Here is a 19,894-nt window from a genome sequence, read left to right on the forward strand (position 1 = left end):
TTTGCTGTTGTGTCAGAGGATGGTACTCACAACAGGAAGTCCGATCGAACTCATCTGAGTCAAGCTCGTGAGCGCGGCCGCAGCGTTCTGTACCACCTGACCTGTCAGTTCACCAATAGGAGCAAAAGGAAGCTGCCGAACGTAAGCAGTTGTGATGAAACTCACAATCTTTTTCACTAATTTTTGTGGTGATTTTTGTCATACAGTCTGATTTTTTGTCATAACCCCCCCCCCCCCCCCCCCCTTAATTTTCTTAATGACAATAATTACAACATAATTGATAAAATTCTGATTCAAGAGGAATATCAAAAATCCCAGTCCTGACTGGATGAGAGGAGGAGCTGGGGATGGAGGAGGGTAAAAGCAACACAATAACGCTGCTGTTAATACTGACTGAACCATATATATATAGTAATGCCGTGATAGGTGTATTCCTATAGGTAGATGTGGATCAGATGACATTCAGCTGATGTAAGCTTGACTTACGTGACCTATCAGAACTAACGCTATGCTTGATTACATTGTAAAAGGGGGATGAATTGAGAAATCACCTTGAACTGACAGGGGCATATATATGACAGGGGAGCTAAAGCTCATTAAACATGCAAATCTTATCCAATCCTAGCCGTGGGCGTTTACTTCCAAGTCTCCAGTACGGCACGCCCATCAGAACCCAGCGTTCAGAAGACAGCCTTAAAACAAGTGTAGAAAATAGCCTATTCCTTATTAGTTATGATGTTTTTAAATGTAAAAAAAACACACAAACGTCATTAGTTGACCTCAGACAACAGTATAAAAAAAAGAAAAAAGGCCAGTTCATGACACCTTTAAATTATGCTGACTGCTTCTTTTGCAAGTTGATTAATTGTTTATGGTTTTACTGGAAAACACATGAAAATACTGGTTTAAAAAAAAGGCCATTTTGCAGTGCATCAGATGAGATTCTTTGTTCTCTGCCATTTATGTTTGGAAATGTCTGACCTTACAAACCCATTGACACTTTTAAAGAGGAAATGTCCTTGTGCTTCCAGCTAACGAGATGAAACCGAAGTATAGCTGTTAAAATGAAAAGGTCAGACTCATTACATGTCTGGAATTGTATTGATATCTAGCAGAATATTCAGTATTTACGTCCAGCTGGTGATTCTTACTTTTATAAATAAAAATTCCAGACACCAGCCCTTTGTACAGGACAATCAGTCCTCATTGGAAAATAACACACAGTTCCCAGATCCTTGAATACTTGCATTATGATGTAACATGGATTTTTATGCCTTCTAATACATTTTATGTAAACATGCATACAAAAACACATCTATTGAAATTCCATTGATAAAGAACTGTCTTGCATCTGTATGCTGTACACACCCATTTGAAAAAAGTTCAAAACAGCCTATTCAATATTTTGTACTATGGCATTGGTTTGATTGAAAACGGTGGATTGTGAAAGGACATCACCTTAATATGGTAGAAAAAATGTAATAGACTATACTTAAAGGGATACTCCCCCCCACCCCCACCCCCACCCCCCGCCCCTGAAGAGACTTGTTTTATTTTTCTGTGAATTTCTCCATTTTTATTTTAAAGATTCAGATGGTTTTAACTGTGAGAACAAAACGTTAGCTGAAGGTCAATTTCTAGCAGCAAGGTATTGCAGCTCTGTCCGCCAAACATTCTGAAAGGTTAATGTAGCTAGAAACTACTTTTGTTAGGCTACTATAGTTTTTCTTTTTAATGAGGTGAAAGCACATGCACATTGAACATTTGGGCATGCTGGGACACCAGTTATTTTAAAAACTCCTATAATACAGGCACGACATGGCCCACATTCACACAAGTGACGCATTAAAGAATATTTGGATCAGCCGTTATTAAAGTCAGAACACTACAGGCTAAAACACTGAATTACTAAGAAGAAATATGTATCATAAAAGCTGCATGAAAATAACTCTCAAATCGCAACTGCTGAGAAATAATTAGTTCGCACATAAAAAAGGAAATCCTTCCACTTAAGAGGCTCTTACTGATAGTGATTATGTCCTAGGTTCAAATAACTTTTTCCTTGTGAAATGTGTAGGGTTTATTGTTCAGATACAGGCATGTTGGTTGGTTTAGAAATAAAAAGATGTTTCTTTTCATGTTCTTTTCACAGCATGTTTTTTCACAGCCAACTCTTCCGGAATACAAGGTGGCGTCGGTGCAGAAATCCCGCTTCATTTTGCTTCATTACAGTGTGTTCAAAGCACTGTGGGATTGGTTGATCCTCCTTGCGACATTTTATGTAGCTGTCACCGTCCCCTACAACGTCTGCTTCTCCGCCCCCGATGACAGCGAACACGACAACCCGGACTGTGACTCGGACTCCAGAACCACCATCGTCAGCGACATAGCTGTGGAGATGCTCTTCATACTCGGTATGTGCCACTGTTGTTGATTTCGTGGAAAAAATGGTCTGGACTCCTACATTTATCTGTTCTTGGGGTTTATTTCCACCTCTGTTCCATTTTTAAACAGTGTTAACTTCAGACATCTGCAGAGCTTAGAGCTGCTTTCACCTTAAACATGTTAACAAAGTGACAATCACACCCTCGTCTCCAACTGAGACATCTTTCTAATCCACACTCCCAATATAATCTGTTTTTTACTTAAAGCATTAAACTAAATGTCTTTTTATTTTCAAAAAATAATAATAATACAGAAGCCCCCACATGCAGATAATAATTGGTGGCACTAAATGTTCCATGTAAAAAGGATCTCCACAGGAACCATGAATATGTATTAGTCCAGCATGTACAAGGCTTCATCACTCCAATTAGCATGTTTTAATATTAATGCAGCTAATATTTATACTCAGTTGAAAGAGCACTGTTAATAAACTTGTGGGTTTGCGTGCGATTTTTGAATGCTGTAATCAAATCCTATTTCTAAAATGGCTTTTTGTTGTTGATTTGTTTTTCTATAGATATCATTCTGAATTTCCGAACCACCTACGTTGGGCCTGCGGGTCAGGTGGTTTATGATGCTCGCTCAATCTGTTTGCACTACTGTTCTACCTGGTTCATTCTGGACCTCATCGCTGCTCTGCCCTTTGACCTGCTCTATTTATTCAACATCTCAGTGGTAAAAATACATATTAAAACTTTAAATAGTATAAAATAATGTTGTTTTATAAACCAAATATTAAACTCATTTATCACTTATATAATCATATACATACAAATTCAAACAATTAGAATTAGAATTTAGAAATGTTTGTATATTAATCATAATTTGGCTAATGTGTGTTTTGTTTTATAGACTTCCCTTGTGCACTTGTTGAAGACGGTCCGTTTGCTCCGTCTCCTTCGCTTACTGCAGAAGCTGGATGGTTATTCTCAGTACAGCGCTGTGGTCTTGACACTACTAATGTCTGTATTTGCCCTGCTGGCACACTGGTTGGCATGCGTGTGGTACGTTATTGGACGCAAAGAGCTAGCCAGCAATGACCCCCTGACCTGGGACATCGGTGAGGCACCGTAATGTTTCTCTGTGTATTAAGATGCCAGTTAAATACTCTACTGTTCAAAAATTCAGTCAGCAAGATTTACGTTTTGAAAATCATATAAAAAATACAGCAAAAAGAGTAATTATGTGAAAAATGTGGCTCATTTAAAATAACTTTATTACTTTATATTTTAAAGTGTAATTTGTTCCTGTGATGGTAAAGCTGAATTTTCAGCATCATTACTCCAGTCTTCAGTGTCACATGATCCTTCAGAAATCATTCTAATATGAGGATTTGATGCTAAAGAAACATTATTATCAGTGTTGAAAAGAGTAATACTTTTGTGGAAAACCATAATCTTTCATTTTTACAGGATTATTTTATGAAAACAAAGTTTAAAAGAACATTTATTTGAAATTGAAATGTTTTATAACTATCCGTTTAGATCTATTTAATGAATACATTTTTATTTTAAAAAAAATACTGATCTCAAACTTTTGAACGGTAGTGTATATCAACTGTTAGCTTCTCTTTCAGATCAAGTTTCAATTCCTTATTTTTCTTTTTGTTTCACTGTTCCTTTCCTCTTTAGGTTGGCTGCAAGAGTTGGGTAAGCGTCTGGAGACTCCTTACACAAATGGTACAGTTGGCGGGCCATCTTTGCGGAGCGCCTACATCGCTTCGCTCTACTTCACGTTGAGCAGTCTGACTAGCGTCGGCTTCGGAAACGTCTGTGCCAACACAGACGCTGAGAAGATCTTCTCCATCTGCACCATGCTTATCGGGGGTGTGTTCACCAGCCCATATTTCAGGCCTAATATATAATTAACTTGTTTGTAGGTCAAACAAGCCTCTTTTGATATCCATTTTGAAAAAATAAATAAACAAGTGTTTCATTTCAGAACGTTTAGTGTCTGAGTTAGGATGCGGAACATATTGTTCACTGAGATGATTCAGACTCTCTCACTTTTGTCACAGCCCTGATGCATGCGGTGGTGTTTGGTAATGTGACAGCCATCATCCAGCGCATGTACTCTCGCCGTTCGCTCTACCACACACGCATGAAGGATCTGAAGGACTTTATCCGTGTGCATCGCCTGCCTCAGCAGCTGAAGCAGCGCATGCTGGAGTACTTCCAGACCACCTGGTCTGTCAACAACGGTATCAACGCAAATGAGGTGAGGCCCAACAAACCATCACATGGCTCTTGTGGAGCATATGACTTAAAAATGTACACAGTGGCATTTAATTCACTTGCTTTATCTTCAATATTAAATTGTGTGGAGGCTCGGATTGATTCTATTTATTTTTTGGTATAAAGTGTTCTATGGAGTTCATTAAAGAGCAAAATAAAGAGTTAAATATAGAACCCCAATTAACTTTTTTTCTAAGAGTATAAAAGCCCCCATCAGAGTTTGATAATATACTAGCATCATCAGATGGAGGACAATTCATGAGCACAGATCTGGGTCACATCTACTTTCAATGAACTAATTATAGCTTTCTGAGACTTACACCAATGCTGAAAACTGTCATTGTTAAAGCAATGACAATGGTAATTGGATAGCCCAAAATGAAAAGACCCATATCTAAAGGAAAGCCTTGGGTGCAGTGTTGGAGAAGCTACTTTAAATTAGGGGCCTGTAACTTGGGAAGCTACAGTTTTTTTTCTTTAAAGGGGTCATATAATGGTATGCACTTTTATAAGCTGATTGTATGGAAATGTGTGTTGGCAGTGCCTGTACACAACCATCCTATAATGATAAAAATCCAATTTTAGAATTTTTAATTAAAGTATATTACAAAGTTTTCATTTAGACACTAAAGATTCATATTAACTTGTACAAAAAGTGGCATTATATGACCCCTTTAAAGAGGTAATTATATATATATATATATATATATATATATATATATATATATATATATATATATATATATATATATATATATATATATATTTATATTTGATTTAAATAGTCAAATTATACAGTCTGACTGTATCCATTTTGCAGTGATTATTACGTTTGGCAGCAGATCTTCTAACCCTTAATTGGTGGAGTCTTTAGCTTTTAATTTCTTAAACAACCATGTAGTAAGACACACCATGGTCATTTTCCAGAATCCAGGATAAAAATGTCAAAAAATTGCCCAAATTGTGAAAGACTGGTCAAGAGGGAGCACGAAGAATCATTTCCCACTTGAATTGGCACCTCTGAGTCCAGACCTAAATTTATTGAAAGTCTTTGGGATGTGCTGGAATAGACTTTACAGAGTGCTCAACTCTTAGATTATCAATACTAGATCTTGACCCAAAATTAATGCACATCTTGATGGAAATTGAATAATATCACGTCACACTTACTTCCATCCAGAGGTGCATCAATATTTGATACAATAATCAGTTAATTTTTCTTTTGAGTTGATTTACATAAATCATCTGAATGAACTGGGTGACTAAAATGAATCTGACTTTTCTAGAGAGGTCTGTTTAGAAGTGTGCTTAATTATTCTTGAGCTTGCACGACTGTAAAGCTTTGTGCACAAAATAGTATTAAAATTTGCGTGTGTAGCTTTTACAGCAACTATTAATAAAGCAGCTGAGCTACAGTCATATTACTACAAATGAGGTTTAGCATTTAGTTGGTAGTAATTAGTTAGTAGCACTATTAGTTTGTTAATCCCCAGCAATGTTTATCTGTGTCAAGAAAAAACAACTGACAAGTGTGGCCTAGCTCATTTACACTCTCATCTGCCATGCTACTATTTTATACAGTGATTGAAAAGCAGCAGCTATTGTAAATGGCTGAAACTACATCTGTTTGAAATCATACCGAAAGAGAAATTCTGATCTCTAAGAAAGAGCGATGACCTTATCTAATACTTGACTTATACTTAACAACATTGCTGTAGGAATTACTACTTAAAGGGTAGTTCTCACAAAAAATGAAAATTACCCTGATTACCTACCATCCTCAAGCCATCCTAGGTGTATATGAAATTCTTCTTTCAGACTAATATAATTAGAGTTATATTAAAAATGTCCTGGCTAATCCAAGCATAATCCAAAACCCAAAATTTGAAGCCCAAAAAGAGAATTCATCCATTATAAAAGTAATCCACAAGGCTCCGGGTGTAAATAAAGTGGTTGTGAAGCGAAGTGATGTGTTTGTGTAAGAAAAATATCCATATTTACACATGCTTCTGCCAGATCGCCTTCTGTAAAAAATGTTACTGGTGTTGCGCATGATGTCGGAAGCGTTTTGAACTGCATTACAGCCGTGTGGTTTACTTTTATAATGGATGGATGCTCTTTTTTGGGACTGCAATTATAATGCTTGGATTAGCCTGGACATTTTTTATTATAACTCTGATTGTGTTTGTCTAAAAGAAGAATGCCATATACACCTGGGATGGCTTGAGGGTGAGTAATCATGGGATAATTCTCATTTTTAGGTGAATTATCTTGGTAACAACATTACTGTAATATATTGCATAATGACAGTAATTACAGTACAATAGCCTGTACAATGTTTTACAACTTTAATCTTTGATCTTAAGATCACCTGAATGTATTGTGGGTAATATCCATCTGTCTACTTGTCCATTAGCTTTTACATGACTTCCCAGACGAGCTGCGGGCAGACATCGCCATGCACCTGAACAAAGACATTCTGCAGCTGCCTCTCTTCTCCTCTGCCAGTAGAGGGTGCCTGCGTTCACTATCCTTGCACATTAAGACCTCGTTTTGTGCACCTGGAGAGTACCTGATTCGCCATGGAGATGCCCTGCATGCGCAACACTTCGTCTGTTCTGGGTCTTTGGAGGTCCTCAAGGATGGCATGGTACTTGCCATACTAGGTACGTCTCAGAGATGTTATAGAAAAAATCTATCCAAAGGTGTTACCAGAAAAGTACCAAGTAAAGCCACTTGCCCTAAAGATGCACTAAGCAATTTCTGAGAAGCACTGTTGATACTTAAAATCAACACCTCCTTCATTGCTCCGTGTTTTAAATTGGTGAATGCTTTTACATTGTTAATGTTCGAGCCCCAGACTATTCCATAACTTAACTCTACATATAGACACACAGAAACTTCTCCTGGTGGTTCTGATAGTTGGTATTAAAAAGTGCCCATAACCCCTCAAACTATATAACTGCTCTCTCTGTGTGAATAACTTTTGTATGTTAGCAGGTAATAAGTTGTAAAATGTCTTAAATAAATATTGTACTGTATTAAATTTAACTAGGTCATATATTTTTAATAATTTTGATTTAAGAAAAGGTGGATTCGTGTGTTAAAGGTACCAAGTAATTTGCTAAAATATGTCCAAACATCGCAAAGAACCAACAGGAAAAGTGTCTGTAGCAGCATAGTAAGTTAATGCAGACTTCAGCATATTCTAAATCACTAACATAAAGTAATAACCAACACCCTTCTGTTATGTGCAATAAGCAATATAATCTTTAAGAAAAGAAAAAAAGAAAAAAAAACATTTTGCTGTCCCAAAATCACAGCTTTATACCAAAATATAGAATTCTGTACCAGCAGCTCTCATACAAAAATAATGCTTGTGGACATCAGCATATTCTGAATAACAAGTAACACAGCTGCCCTTCTACACAACTAAAAAATAGTCTAAGACGTATGACTTAAAACTAAATCCTGAGCACAGACGCTTTTTTTTTCCTTTTGTATACCACAATCAAAAACAGCTTATGAAATGAACTTCTGAACACTAAATTAACATTTGCAGAGGATACAGACGCAAATGGCAGCAACTAACAGTACATTAAATTGCATCAATTCACAGAAATTAAATTTAGCCAACTAAAAAATTAGCCAACAAAAAAATGTGATCAGTCACTAGAAATTTTTCAATTGGAGACATTTTATTTTTACAGTGTATGGTTTCTCACGTTTGTCGTGTTTCGAAAATATTTAATAATAGTTTCTCAGCCATCGTGTGCACGCCACTGACGGTCAGGGCGCTGCACCACGCGCGCGTTCAGCGTTACGCCTTTTGCGTTCTGACGTTACATTACATTACGTTATCAACATTTAGAACGTTTTTTTACATTTATGAGTCGATTCAGAATCATCCACGTCCACATCGCAATGCATCTAAGAATCAAATTAGATTTGATTCTTAGATTTGATTCTTAGACCCCCCCCACCCTTAGTGATTGGGGCATGGAAAGAAAATGCTTCTGGACTCAATTGGGTAGACCTACTACAACCAATCAGAGCAACGGAGTAAGTGTTGTATGTTGAGCGACACATAGTTGTCAACTGAACTCAACCGCATGCACGCTAGAAGATGTACACTGCAAAAAAAATGCTTTTCTTACTTAGTGTTTTTGTCTTGTTTATAGTCAAAATGTAAAAAAAAATTACATTAAAGGCCCTTACATTAAAGTTTTTTTAGTTTTTAGTATGGCAATGTCACCCGCCCTGACGATTTGATTGGTCCAAACAGCTCTGGTTTGAGCATAGTTGCTCCACAACGGATCAAGTCCAGACCGAACTTCCTGACCTCAAATGTTGTAGGCAGGATTACACAATGTATCTCACGTCCAACGCTAGAAAACTTTTGTAATATTAACATGAGTCCTAAAGCTCTTGTCTGTACGCTTTCAAACGAACCCTGGAGCGGTTCGTTTGTGGTGAGAACGTGATCCGACCTCAAACAGAACCAACGGCAAAAGTACTGATAATTTTTGGACTGAACCAGCTGTTGTAGTTAGCTGTGCTGACATTGTGTGCATGACATTACCTGATAGATCGTTGGAAATATTTTCGGGAAGATGAGCATGTCAGAGTTAAGTAAGGGATAATGTACACCCAGCTGGTTGTTTTCGCAGAATAAACCCCGACAGAGCGGAGGGGTCTTGCATCACTCTGAAGGGGTTTATTCTGCATAACAACCGGCTGGGTGTACATTATTCCGCTTATTACATGGCTCCTAGTCTCAAATAAATTAGACACAAAATATTGTAGAGATTATATATTTTATTAGCTCTGACGCAAACCTTCCGCAAAGTAAAACAGTTCCAAACTGCTTTAAGGCTTTATCTATAGCTGCTAAATGTTGAAAGTGAATGCTGAAAGGGTTAGTTCACCCAAAAATGAAACCAAGCCTATGATTTACTCACCCTCAAGTCATTATAGATGTATATGACATTCTTCTTTCAGACAAATACAATCGGAGTTATATTTAAAGTCCAGGCTAACGTTAATCCAAGCAGTAGTTGTAGCTGTTTTTGAAGCCCATAAAAAATGCAGCTGTCAGTCAAATAACATGCTCCACACGGCTCCGATGGGTTAATAGAGGCCTTCTGATTCGAATCGATGCATTTGTGTAAGAAAAATATCCATATTTAAAACTTTATAAAGGAAACCCACCTTGAAGTCTTCCATTGTAGCCATGGCTGTTTAAGTATTTAACAGCCACAAGATGGCGCCAGCGTTAAGCATATAAGTAGTTTAGTAAGGTCAAGATAACTCGTAGTACCCGGATGAGCGGTTGTTACCTGGAAATAACATCCTGCTGGAATGCGCCATTGACCAATCAGAATCAAGTATTTCACAGAGCCGTGTAATAAGAATAATTAATGCACGCCTCCGCTTGAAATGACGAGTGGTGCGTGCTCGCCTTTTGCAGTGCATTAGAACGTTGTTTTCACATCGCATCCGTGCTTCATTATAGAAATGTATTGTACATACTGTGGTAAATACACACAGTGTAGTAGACTATGGCCAGGGACAAAACTGGCCCGCGCAGCCGTCTCTCCATAGTGTTATTATAGTTTGCTGGCTTTGCCTCTTCTGTTGGAATTTTCCCACACGTAAATTCTGACCAATTGAAAAGCAGTTTAGGAAATACACCATGGCAAATGAGTGATGTGGATGTTGTCACGTGCCTGCGTTTTGGTTCGTTTCAACTGGTTCGGACCAAAGCAATCAGTGTGGTGTGAAAAGGAACCAAAAAAAGCTGAAAAATGCAACAATGTATAATTGTTTGCCCTTGGTTCGGACCAAATGAACCGAACTAGAGATGTGAAAGCACACTGAGTTGTGCCGGGCAAAATCAAATCGCCGGCAGATCAGACTTGGTTTACCCAGTCTGGTCCAGCAGGCTAAATCTTGATAAATCAATACTTTAAAACGATGAGTAGGCATTTGGCAGTCAAAGTGATAGAGTGATAAATAATTACTTAACGTGATAAGCTCAGCTCTGGTCTGTTTATTAAGCTAAATTAAATCAAACAACAGCTTGACTCACATGTAGTAACATGTTTGTCTGGTTTACAGGTAAAGGAGACCTGATTGGTGCTGATTTGCCTGGGAAGGATAATGTGATCAAAGCTAACGCAGATGTAAAGGCTCTGACTTACTGTGACCTGCAGTACATTAGTGTCAGAGCGCTGCAGGAGGTTCTAGAGCTCTACCCAGAATATGGCAGCCGCTTCAATGAGGACATACACCACAACCTCACCTACAACCTCAGAGAGGTAAAGTGCCTTACTTTAACATGCAATATAAACAAACAATTAATATACAGTAATAATTATATATTAATTCAAATAATTTATATACAGTATGCAAATTATATGGATCGTTTGTACATATTTGATACATACTGAATACAAATTAAATCTGTAATATTTCTTAGTGGTCACGTATTTTTTAAACTTTATATAATACCATTATATAACTGTTTCATTCAACTGAATTCCTCCTGACTTTCTTTCTCCCGTATTACATATACAATATAAACTTGCATGTTGTACGTTGGCAGTGTGTATCTATATTCAGTTTGTGCTTGAGTCATAATAGTACTCAGGACTTTCTTGTATCTCAACAGGGCCAAGCCAGATTCTCTCGCTCAAATCGACTCCCACAGGTAACAAGCGGATTTGTTATCCATAAATGTTTTTTTAACCTTTTGTTTCACACTCTCATGCTCGCACATGTGCTGTCGCCGCCATACCTATTCTACGACATTACATAAGCTCCCCAATTATCAGTGTCACTCTGAACTGCAGACACTGTGAGTGTGCGACATCACAGCTAGAAGACAGCAACTCATCTGGATGTGTCTGAATCAGTGGCACTGACCCTCTGTTTCATTGCTGTGCCAGCCGTCTTAATGATCAGAACAGATACACACACACACACACACACACACACAGACACATACACAAACCAAAGGAAGGAGACAGAAGCACACTCACACAAACTCAGAAGAACATGAAGACATGCACAGAGCAGTGACTCATAAATCATTTTGAGTGTTCTTTTGTAAAAAGAACCCAGTGCAGTAAAAAGTGAGGTGTTCATTAAAAAGGCAGCTGTTTTCATTGATTATTTTCAGTGCAGTGTTTAATTTATGTACATTTCTTGAGTAAGCTAAAAATTCCAACCTGCCAAGACTTTAAAATGGCCATGTACCAATGATCGTTTTAGATCTAGTTGCTCTATTAAAATCGCTGTAAAAAAGCAAAATTGACAATTTTTGTGTTTCTTATGAAATATTGCAGTATTTAATATAAATTATTTATCTGTGCACATCTTTTTTTTCTTTTCTTTTTTTGCACTTGTAACTTTTCCCTCCCTGATCAAATGGCCATTCTCCTGGGGCAGGGAGTCTCCTATAGACAACTGATGTATGCTATATTGTACACCAGCAACATGTCTTTCTTGCTCACAGCAGAGTGTCTTGTTTATGTATTGGTAGTAGCAAGCAGCAATAAAGCAAAGCAGATCTACAAACCTGATTCCAAAGAAGTTGGGACACTGTACAAATTGTGAATAAAAACAGAATGCAATAATGTGGAAGGTTCAAATTTCAATATTTTATTCCGGATACAACATGGATGACATATCAAATGTTTAAACTGAGAAAATGTATAATTTTAAGGGAAAAATAAGTTGATTCTAGAACTTGGATAGACCTTTCTGCATTGGTGCCTTTCCAAATGTGTAAGCTGCCTATGCCATACACACTCATGCAACCCCATACCATCAGAGATGCAGGCTTCTGAACTGAGCGCTGATAACAACTTGGGCTGTCCTCTTTAGCCCGGATGACACAGCATCCCAGTTCTCCAAAAATAACTACAAATTTTAATTCATCTGACCACAGAACAGTTTTCCACTTTGCCACAGTCCATTTTAAATGAGCGTTGACCCAGAGTAAATGCCTGCGCTTCGGGATCATGTTTAGATATGGCTTCTTTTTTGACCTATAGAGTTTTAGCCGGCAACAGCGAATGGCACAGTGGATTGTGTTCACCGACAATGTTTTCTGAATATTTTCCGTAATGTTTTCCAAAAATGTTGTTCACCGAGAATGTTATTTCTGAGCCCATGTTGTGATTTCCATTGCGGTAGCATTCCTGAATGTGATGCAGTACAGTCTAAGGGCTCGAAGATCGCGGGCATCCAGAATGGTGTTCCGACCTTGATCCTTACGCACAGATTGTTCCAGATTCTCAGAATCTTTTTCTCTGAGAAACTCCTTTCTGATATTGCTCAGCTATTTTTTGCCGCAGCATTTGGTGAATTGGTGATCCTCTTCCTATCTTATACCCAATAATGTTGCCAATTGACATAAGTTGCAAATTGGTCCTCCATTTCAAATTCAACATTTGATATGTTATCTATATTCTAATTAAATAAAATATAAGTTTATGAGATGTGTACATTATTGCATTGCTTTTTTTATTCACAATGTGTACAGTGTACAACTTTTTTGGAATCGGGTTTGTTTTCCAAAGACCAAGCATTTCATCATGCGTAACCCCTCCTGTTTGAACCACCCGCTCCAAACAGGACTTCAAAACAGTGAGAGTCAGTCATTTTAACAAGTAGGCTAAAGGCTGCAACCACTAATGCTCCACTAATGGACATATCCATGGGTGTCAGAAGCAAAACAATTTGTCGGAAGCAAATTCTGGTGGTTTCTCCCCCAGAAAAAATTTACTGGAGTAGATGCCATTTAATATAAATGTCAAATTACAGAAGACACTAAATTCCAACAAAAGTGTTTAAAAAAAAATCTCGCTCTCAAAAACTCATGCATTTCCTGGGCTCTACAAATGAACTAAAAACAATTCATAAACCCTTCAAGGCTATGATTGACACATTCAAATATATTCTGCACTGCTAATAATCAAAAAATAATAACATAGCAACCAGTTGCCTCTAAATCACATAACCTTTGTTTTTATTCCTTTCTATGTCTCCTAGGAACGCTTTGGCGATTCCAAGCTGCCCTTTATTGTGGAGGCAGAGCAAGAGGATGTTGCTGGACAGAACCAGGGCAGGAAGCCCCTGCTGTCTGGCTTGGGCGGTCCTTCATCTCAGACTAATCTGAGTGCCATGTTAGGGGAGGAGTTTCGCAGCCTTAGCATGCTCCGTCTCTGCAGATCGCCTATTCAAAGCTCCCGGGTACAAATCCCAGCTCCTCAGATGTCACTTCATGAGGATCTGTCTCCAGGTGCAGTTCCCGCCCCAAGAATAGACAAGAGCTCCTGCCACAGACCAGCCAAACTCCTCATTCCCGCCCTGAACTGTGTCAGCCCTCTGGACCTGAGCCCGCGGTAAGCAGAAATTATAATTCATTACCATTATATACTATTTATTATAACATACTATTTAATTTGATTTAACTATATTTGCAGTTGCACTACCTCTAGAAGAAGGAAACCATTCATATAAAATATTATTGATATTGACAACAGATAATATTGATTTTTTTATCCTCTAATATCCTCATGTCTGTCCTGTAGGATTGTCGATGGCATTGAAGATGATGAACATGCTTTTCACTTTAATGTTGAGCACAGCGAGCCATCTTCTAACGCAGAGCTCAAAGGTGAGGTGGACTGTCCCTTAATATTAGACTGGTGCATTATGGTTTAGAAGGTTCCCAAGCTTTTTTACTCGAAGTAAAGCAGCCATATCACGCTGTAGCCCAAGACTGATTTCCCACTGAAACTAAGCAGACAAACGGCTAACGTTAGAAAGTTGCGCTATTTAGCGAATGAAGTCGAAAACAACGCATCAAATTACTGTAGTTAAAATTAGATGTGCTTATCGATGTTTTAAGAGGGTTATGTTGAGGGATATGAATGTGGAAGTACAGATTGAAATGTTACCGCAATAACTGATAGACACTTTGCAAAATATGTCCCAGCACATTCAAAATCTGTGCGAGTCAGATGGTAGGTGGGACGGCCATCATACTTTCTTCCGATAAGAACCACTGAAGCTTATCTCTCAATGGGTCAAACTGCTGGAAACATTGATAACTTGTTTGGTGTCTTTGAAAGAACTATCCAGCTGTCATTTACTGACAACTCTTCACTATTGCTTAGGTCAGATGGTTTGAGTCTTATGATTCTGTCTTATGATTCTCTCAACTAATGATGCGCTGAAGCTACACAAGGACCGCCCTCCTCATTTCCATGTTACACACAGGAAAAGTAAAAATAAATGAATCAATCGATCAATAAATGTCAAAATAAGTGGGAATAAACAAATCTATAAAATAAATGAATGCATAAATAAGTTAAAATTAAAATAAATATTACAATTAATTAACAAATAAATGAAAGTTCATTTTTTAAGCAGAAAATAAATTTTGGGAAAGATAGTACAAAATGTAGTTTGATTTAAAATAAATCATATTTATTTTATCAAGTCGTTTATTCTGTTATTTATTTTCCTATTATTACATTTATTTATCTATTTATCTGTTTACTAATTTACATATGTTTATATTTATTTATTTAGCATTTATTTACTTATTCATTCATTAATTAATTAATTTTTAATTTTTGCAGGGGTTGATCCACCATAAATGTCTACCCAAACAAATAATTTAGAATTTGGCATTATTAGAAAACTGTATATTCATTATTATGATGCCCAAGGCATTCTAAGATTTTATGAATTTGCTATTTGATTAATCCAGATCTAGAAATCACATTTTAAAACGTTTGTCGCATTAGCGGATAATAGGGGTGTGCATTGGCACTGCCTTCACGATTCAATTCGATTACGATTCACCAGGTAACGATTCGATTCTACGATGCATTGTGATGCATCAAAATTCTACTGCACACAAAGCAAATTTTTCATCAGTCATGAGGCAATACAAGCAGATATTAAACAACAGATTGTATTGGCTGCTATGTGTCTCCTGTATATTTGACATAAAAGTTATTAAATAAAATAAAATGTAATTAAATAAAATGCAATTAGCCCTTAAATGCTTTTCACCAAACATTCTTACATATTCAGGTCGTTAGCGACCCAGATCTATATTTAACATGGATAGACCTCTACCTGTCGTGATAATATATAAAACTCCTGATTTTAGAGTAACAGCTACAGAAGAATAAAATAAAACCTATTTCGTTACCTTTTGGAGCTTGGAAGGATTTAGTTTGAGCAGATGTTTAATACCATCATCATATGTCCTTGTCAGAGCTCGTTTACCAGTTTACCAGCATCTGCCTCATATTCGCCATCTCCAGCATATTCTCCAAACTCATTTTCAACGTCTTCAAAATCAATATTTTGATCACTGACAGCTTCTTGACCACATCCATCATCAAGAGACAGTGACACTAACATATGATTGTGTTTAGTACTTGCTCTCTGAAGTAAATCACTAACCCATTTCAAGTTTTGCAGATTATAATTATTGTTTAGTTTTCTGTCAGAGGTAACTATGAGTGAAACGTCACTTCATCATCGGGTATCAGACATTGCCACTTTGTGGAATAAAGGTGAATTGCGCCACATTTCGTCATTATAGATTCATTGATTATTGTGCAAAAAATATATACGTACAATCCTACACACCTCGGGTCGTTAGCGTGTTTTTAATAACCCGTCTATCGCGGTCATCTCCCTCCGCCTCAGCCATCTTCCTTGTTGTTGTTGTTATTCTCCCGGAACCGGAAGTATTTGAAACTTCACAACTTTATCGTCCGCCTGAAAATAAACAGTGACATAATCGATTATGGGACTTTGCCGCATCGATGCTGAATCGTTCATGCCCCGCATCGCGATGCATCACCGAATCGATTATTGTTGACACCCCTAGCGGATAATGGGGCAGATCGAGGACAACTGACACCTCTCTCTTTTCAAACAGATTACATAAGCAGAAAATATTTGTTTTAGATTTGATTTACATATTTAAAAGCTGATATTTCAACGTTTCTTTAGACATGCGTCTCATGTTTGTGTGATATGTATTCACTGAGTTACAGTTCATTTTCTGACAAGTATCAGATTGGACTTCATTGAGAGAGAGGCGGTAGATTGAGCATATTTGCTTTATTTTGCAAAAAGCACAATATTTTTCTTAATATTTTTTATTGTGAGTGTAGTGTACACAAGTAAAAATAGACACTTAACAGTGTTTAATGACAAGTATAACTCTTGTATCTGTATGAGTATTTTGAGTCTCTTTTGCACTGATAAGAGAAAAAGTGAGATGGTATCATCGGCATGACCGCAAACCCCAAAGGGTTAAATACAATTTTATTTTAATAAGGATTTTGATCTTAATGTAGAAATGTTGTTTTATAAAACACTGGTTTTTAGACTAATAATGAATATTGGGTAATATTGTCATTCAATTATTTTTATGAAATGAAATGTTTTAGACAGATGCATCTTAAATGTCAGTCCCTCTAGGATTTTGTGATTTTGCAGTTGCAAATAATTAATGAAAATTTAAGTAGACTCCGTCCCTTTGTTTCTTTTTTGCTTGAGGGGAAAAAAATGCAAGCTCAACTAGTCAAGATCTATAAATCTCAGCATAACTGAACATGAAATTCCTGAAACTAACAGGATATGCTAGTAAAACATCAATGTCAACAGCATTTGCATGTCTTCAGTCTACTATTCAGTTAAGGAAGGCAATTACATGCACAATCTTACACCTATTACTTTTAATGACCTGGCAATCTGTAAGAGCATGCACAAACCTTAAACAGTGTTCTGTTATTGAATAAAGGTCAAAAATGGTTTGCTCATTACTCCAATGTCACTTTGCATGTAAACACCTTTACTGCCATTTTGACAGCGTATTCATTGTGCGCATGTTATATACATTACTGGTATACTTCCAGTGCAAATTTAAAAAAAGAACTATTGAGAAAAGCTGCTGCAAAATCCCTGAGATCCCAGTGAACCTGATATATCTAAAAATATGATAATTGTATTCATAAAACTCTCAAGTTTCTTACTTGTTTTGGCCCTTTTAGACCCATTTCAGGTTGGAGCAAACCTTCTCCTTGAGACAGAGGAAGTCAGACAGAGTCTCCGTCAACTCAATACAGAGGTATCAGGATACACCTGCTGCAAATCAACAGAAAAAAAAATATGTTATCTTATTTAAGACATTTGTCACCAGTATTTGAAATTAACATTTGAATCCATTCCAGATGAACCACCTGAATCAGGAAGTGTCCTCACTGACCAAGGAGCTCCACGAAATGATGCAATTCCTACATACGCACGTGACCCCAACTCACTTCAGTTCCTCTTTTACTCCCTTCAGCTCTTTCAACTGTCATACATCATCCAACTGCACCAACGTGGCCTCCTCTACCGCCGACTGGCAGTCTAGGCTGCCATTTAACATGTCAGCCAGTCCTTGCCTGCAGCCGGATCCCTCTCAGAGAGATTCTTTAGGATCCAGGCACACGTGCATTTGCAGCGTCAGCCATGCCCAGGAAAGAGGCTCCGTCTTGGGGCAGGAAGGGGATATAGAGCTCCTCAATCAAACCCCCAGCTCTCACTCAACCTATTTTCCATGCTGCCCTGATCAGGAAAGGGTGGCTACCTTGGGCGTAGAGAGTCAGCCAAACACATATCAGACTTCTAAGACCACACCAAACTCTCCTTATCTAGGACACCATGTTCCCTGCACTGGCGGGTCACTCTTGGGCTTGGCAGCAGCCTTTCCGTCCAGTGGTTTGGTCCCTCAGGTTAGGAGTGGGGGTCCCAGCAACACATTGTCACTGTGCACCCATAATATCCAGAGTCAGTCGCATCCATCTCTAAACGTACAGATGACCTCTGAGCTGCACTCCAGGGCGCCAACACCCATCCATTTATCTGTTACACCAACTGGCCCATCAGAGCCTCTCATAGCAGTCAGTTCACGACTGCATTCTGGGATTTGTAGATCCACCTTGCTACATTTCCCCACAGGCACAAGACAGAATGATCTGGTGGGATCAAGTCCTCTTCACACACTTGAGCCCATCGTATCATCCACTGGAGAGAGACCAGGACCTGCTGAGGATAGACACATTGATTAAGCCATCAATCAGCAGGAGTGATCATATTAAGAAGGGTAGTCTAACATGCTCTGTCTACTGCATGGATAATGCCCCGAATTTAAGCCAAATGCAATGCATTGTGGGGACAGTGTAAGTGACTTATGCTAGATATGCACAATAATGTGCACAACTGTGCCTATTGTTTCAAAATCGCCACTTTTTAGATTTAAAGTAGGACTTAAATGTCAGTATGAGTCATGCTTAATTGTATTTAGGTTAACTCTGTTTCCACTGGTTGGGTTTATTTAGACTTTATATGGCTTGATTTTACATTGGCAGTTTCACTGAGTAGGTTTTGTATAAGACGTGTCCCCTAGGACTGAGTCACAGATTACAGAGCCAGAATAATTTTCAAAGCCTCATTTCAAAACTCTTTCAGTTTGAAAAAAAGTACCCAAATGCATGATATGATAACATTTTATTTCCCCTGGCATTTTCAAGTGTGCTAAAGGGACAGTTCACCCAAAAACGCTGTCATCATTTACTCACCCTCATGTTGTTGCAAAGCTGTATGATTTTTTTCTTTTGTGGAACATAAAAGATCATTTAAGATCACATGTCTTTTTTTTCATACAATAGAAGTCAATAGTAACCAAAACTGTTTGGTTTCCAACATTCCTTAAAATAACTTATTTTATATAGTTGTATAAGTTTACCAAAAACTACTTGAATTGTGTTACTTGAACACACGCAGAATGTTTATAAAAGCATGTGCAGAACAATATACATTTATTTTTGTTGCTGATCCTCTTTTTTCATTGTCAGGAAGTTTGGAAAAAGATTTGTTCTGATTTATTCTTTCTCTGGCTATTGTTAAATATACCTTCCATTTCCTTATCTTGTGGTTGCGCCTGCCTAAATTAAATGCTTTGCGATTTGTAAAAAAAAATAAAATAATATATAAATATTTTGCCTGTTGAAAATGCCCTCTTCAGAGAATAAACCATATGTTTGCCACCCATTGCAGGTTTGATTGGCCAATTTTAAAATAAATTAAATGAAAATAAAAAACTGATTGTAATGGCAGTTAAT

General features: G+C 37.6%; 1 protein-coding gene across 1 annotated transcript in view; it reads left to right on the top strand.

Moving 5' to 3' along the window:
- The window catches only part of kcnh4a (potassium voltage-gated channel, subfamily H (eag-related), member 4a), a 29,732-nt gene extending 9,963 nt beyond the window's left edge, over positions 1-19,769 (top strand). The window contains exons 4-16 of the mRNA XM_067414086.1: positions 17-141; positions 2,153-2,414; positions 2,963-3,120; positions 3,298-3,505; positions 4,077-4,271; positions 4,463-4,662; positions 7,096-7,345; positions 10,800-10,999; positions 11,353-11,391; positions 13,740-14,092; positions 14,282-14,367; positions 17,780-17,856; positions 17,960-19,769. Coding sequence (XP_067270187.1) covers positions 17-141; positions 2,153-2,414; positions 2,963-3,120; positions 3,298-3,505; positions 4,077-4,271; positions 4,463-4,662; positions 7,096-7,345; positions 10,800-10,999; positions 11,353-11,391; positions 13,740-14,092; positions 14,282-14,367; positions 17,780-17,856; positions 17,960-18,841 — 3,035 coding nt within the window. The 3' untranslated portion in view covers positions 18,842-19,769. The remainder of the gene's footprint in view (positions 1-16; positions 142-2,152; positions 2,415-2,962; positions 3,121-3,297; positions 3,506-4,076; positions 4,272-4,462; positions 4,663-7,095; positions 7,346-10,799; positions 11,000-11,352; positions 11,392-13,739; positions 14,093-14,281; positions 14,368-17,779; positions 17,857-17,959) is intronic.
- The last annotated feature ends 125 nt before the right edge of the window (positions 19,770-19,894 follow it).

The sequence above is a fragment of the Pseudorasbora parva genome, chromosome 2 (genome assembly GCF_024679245.1).
Source record: "Pseudorasbora parva isolate DD20220531a chromosome 2, ASM2467924v1, whole genome shotgun sequence".
NCBI classification, from domain to species: Eukaryota; Metazoa; Chordata; class Actinopteri; order Cypriniformes; family Gobionidae; genus Pseudorasbora; species Pseudorasbora parva.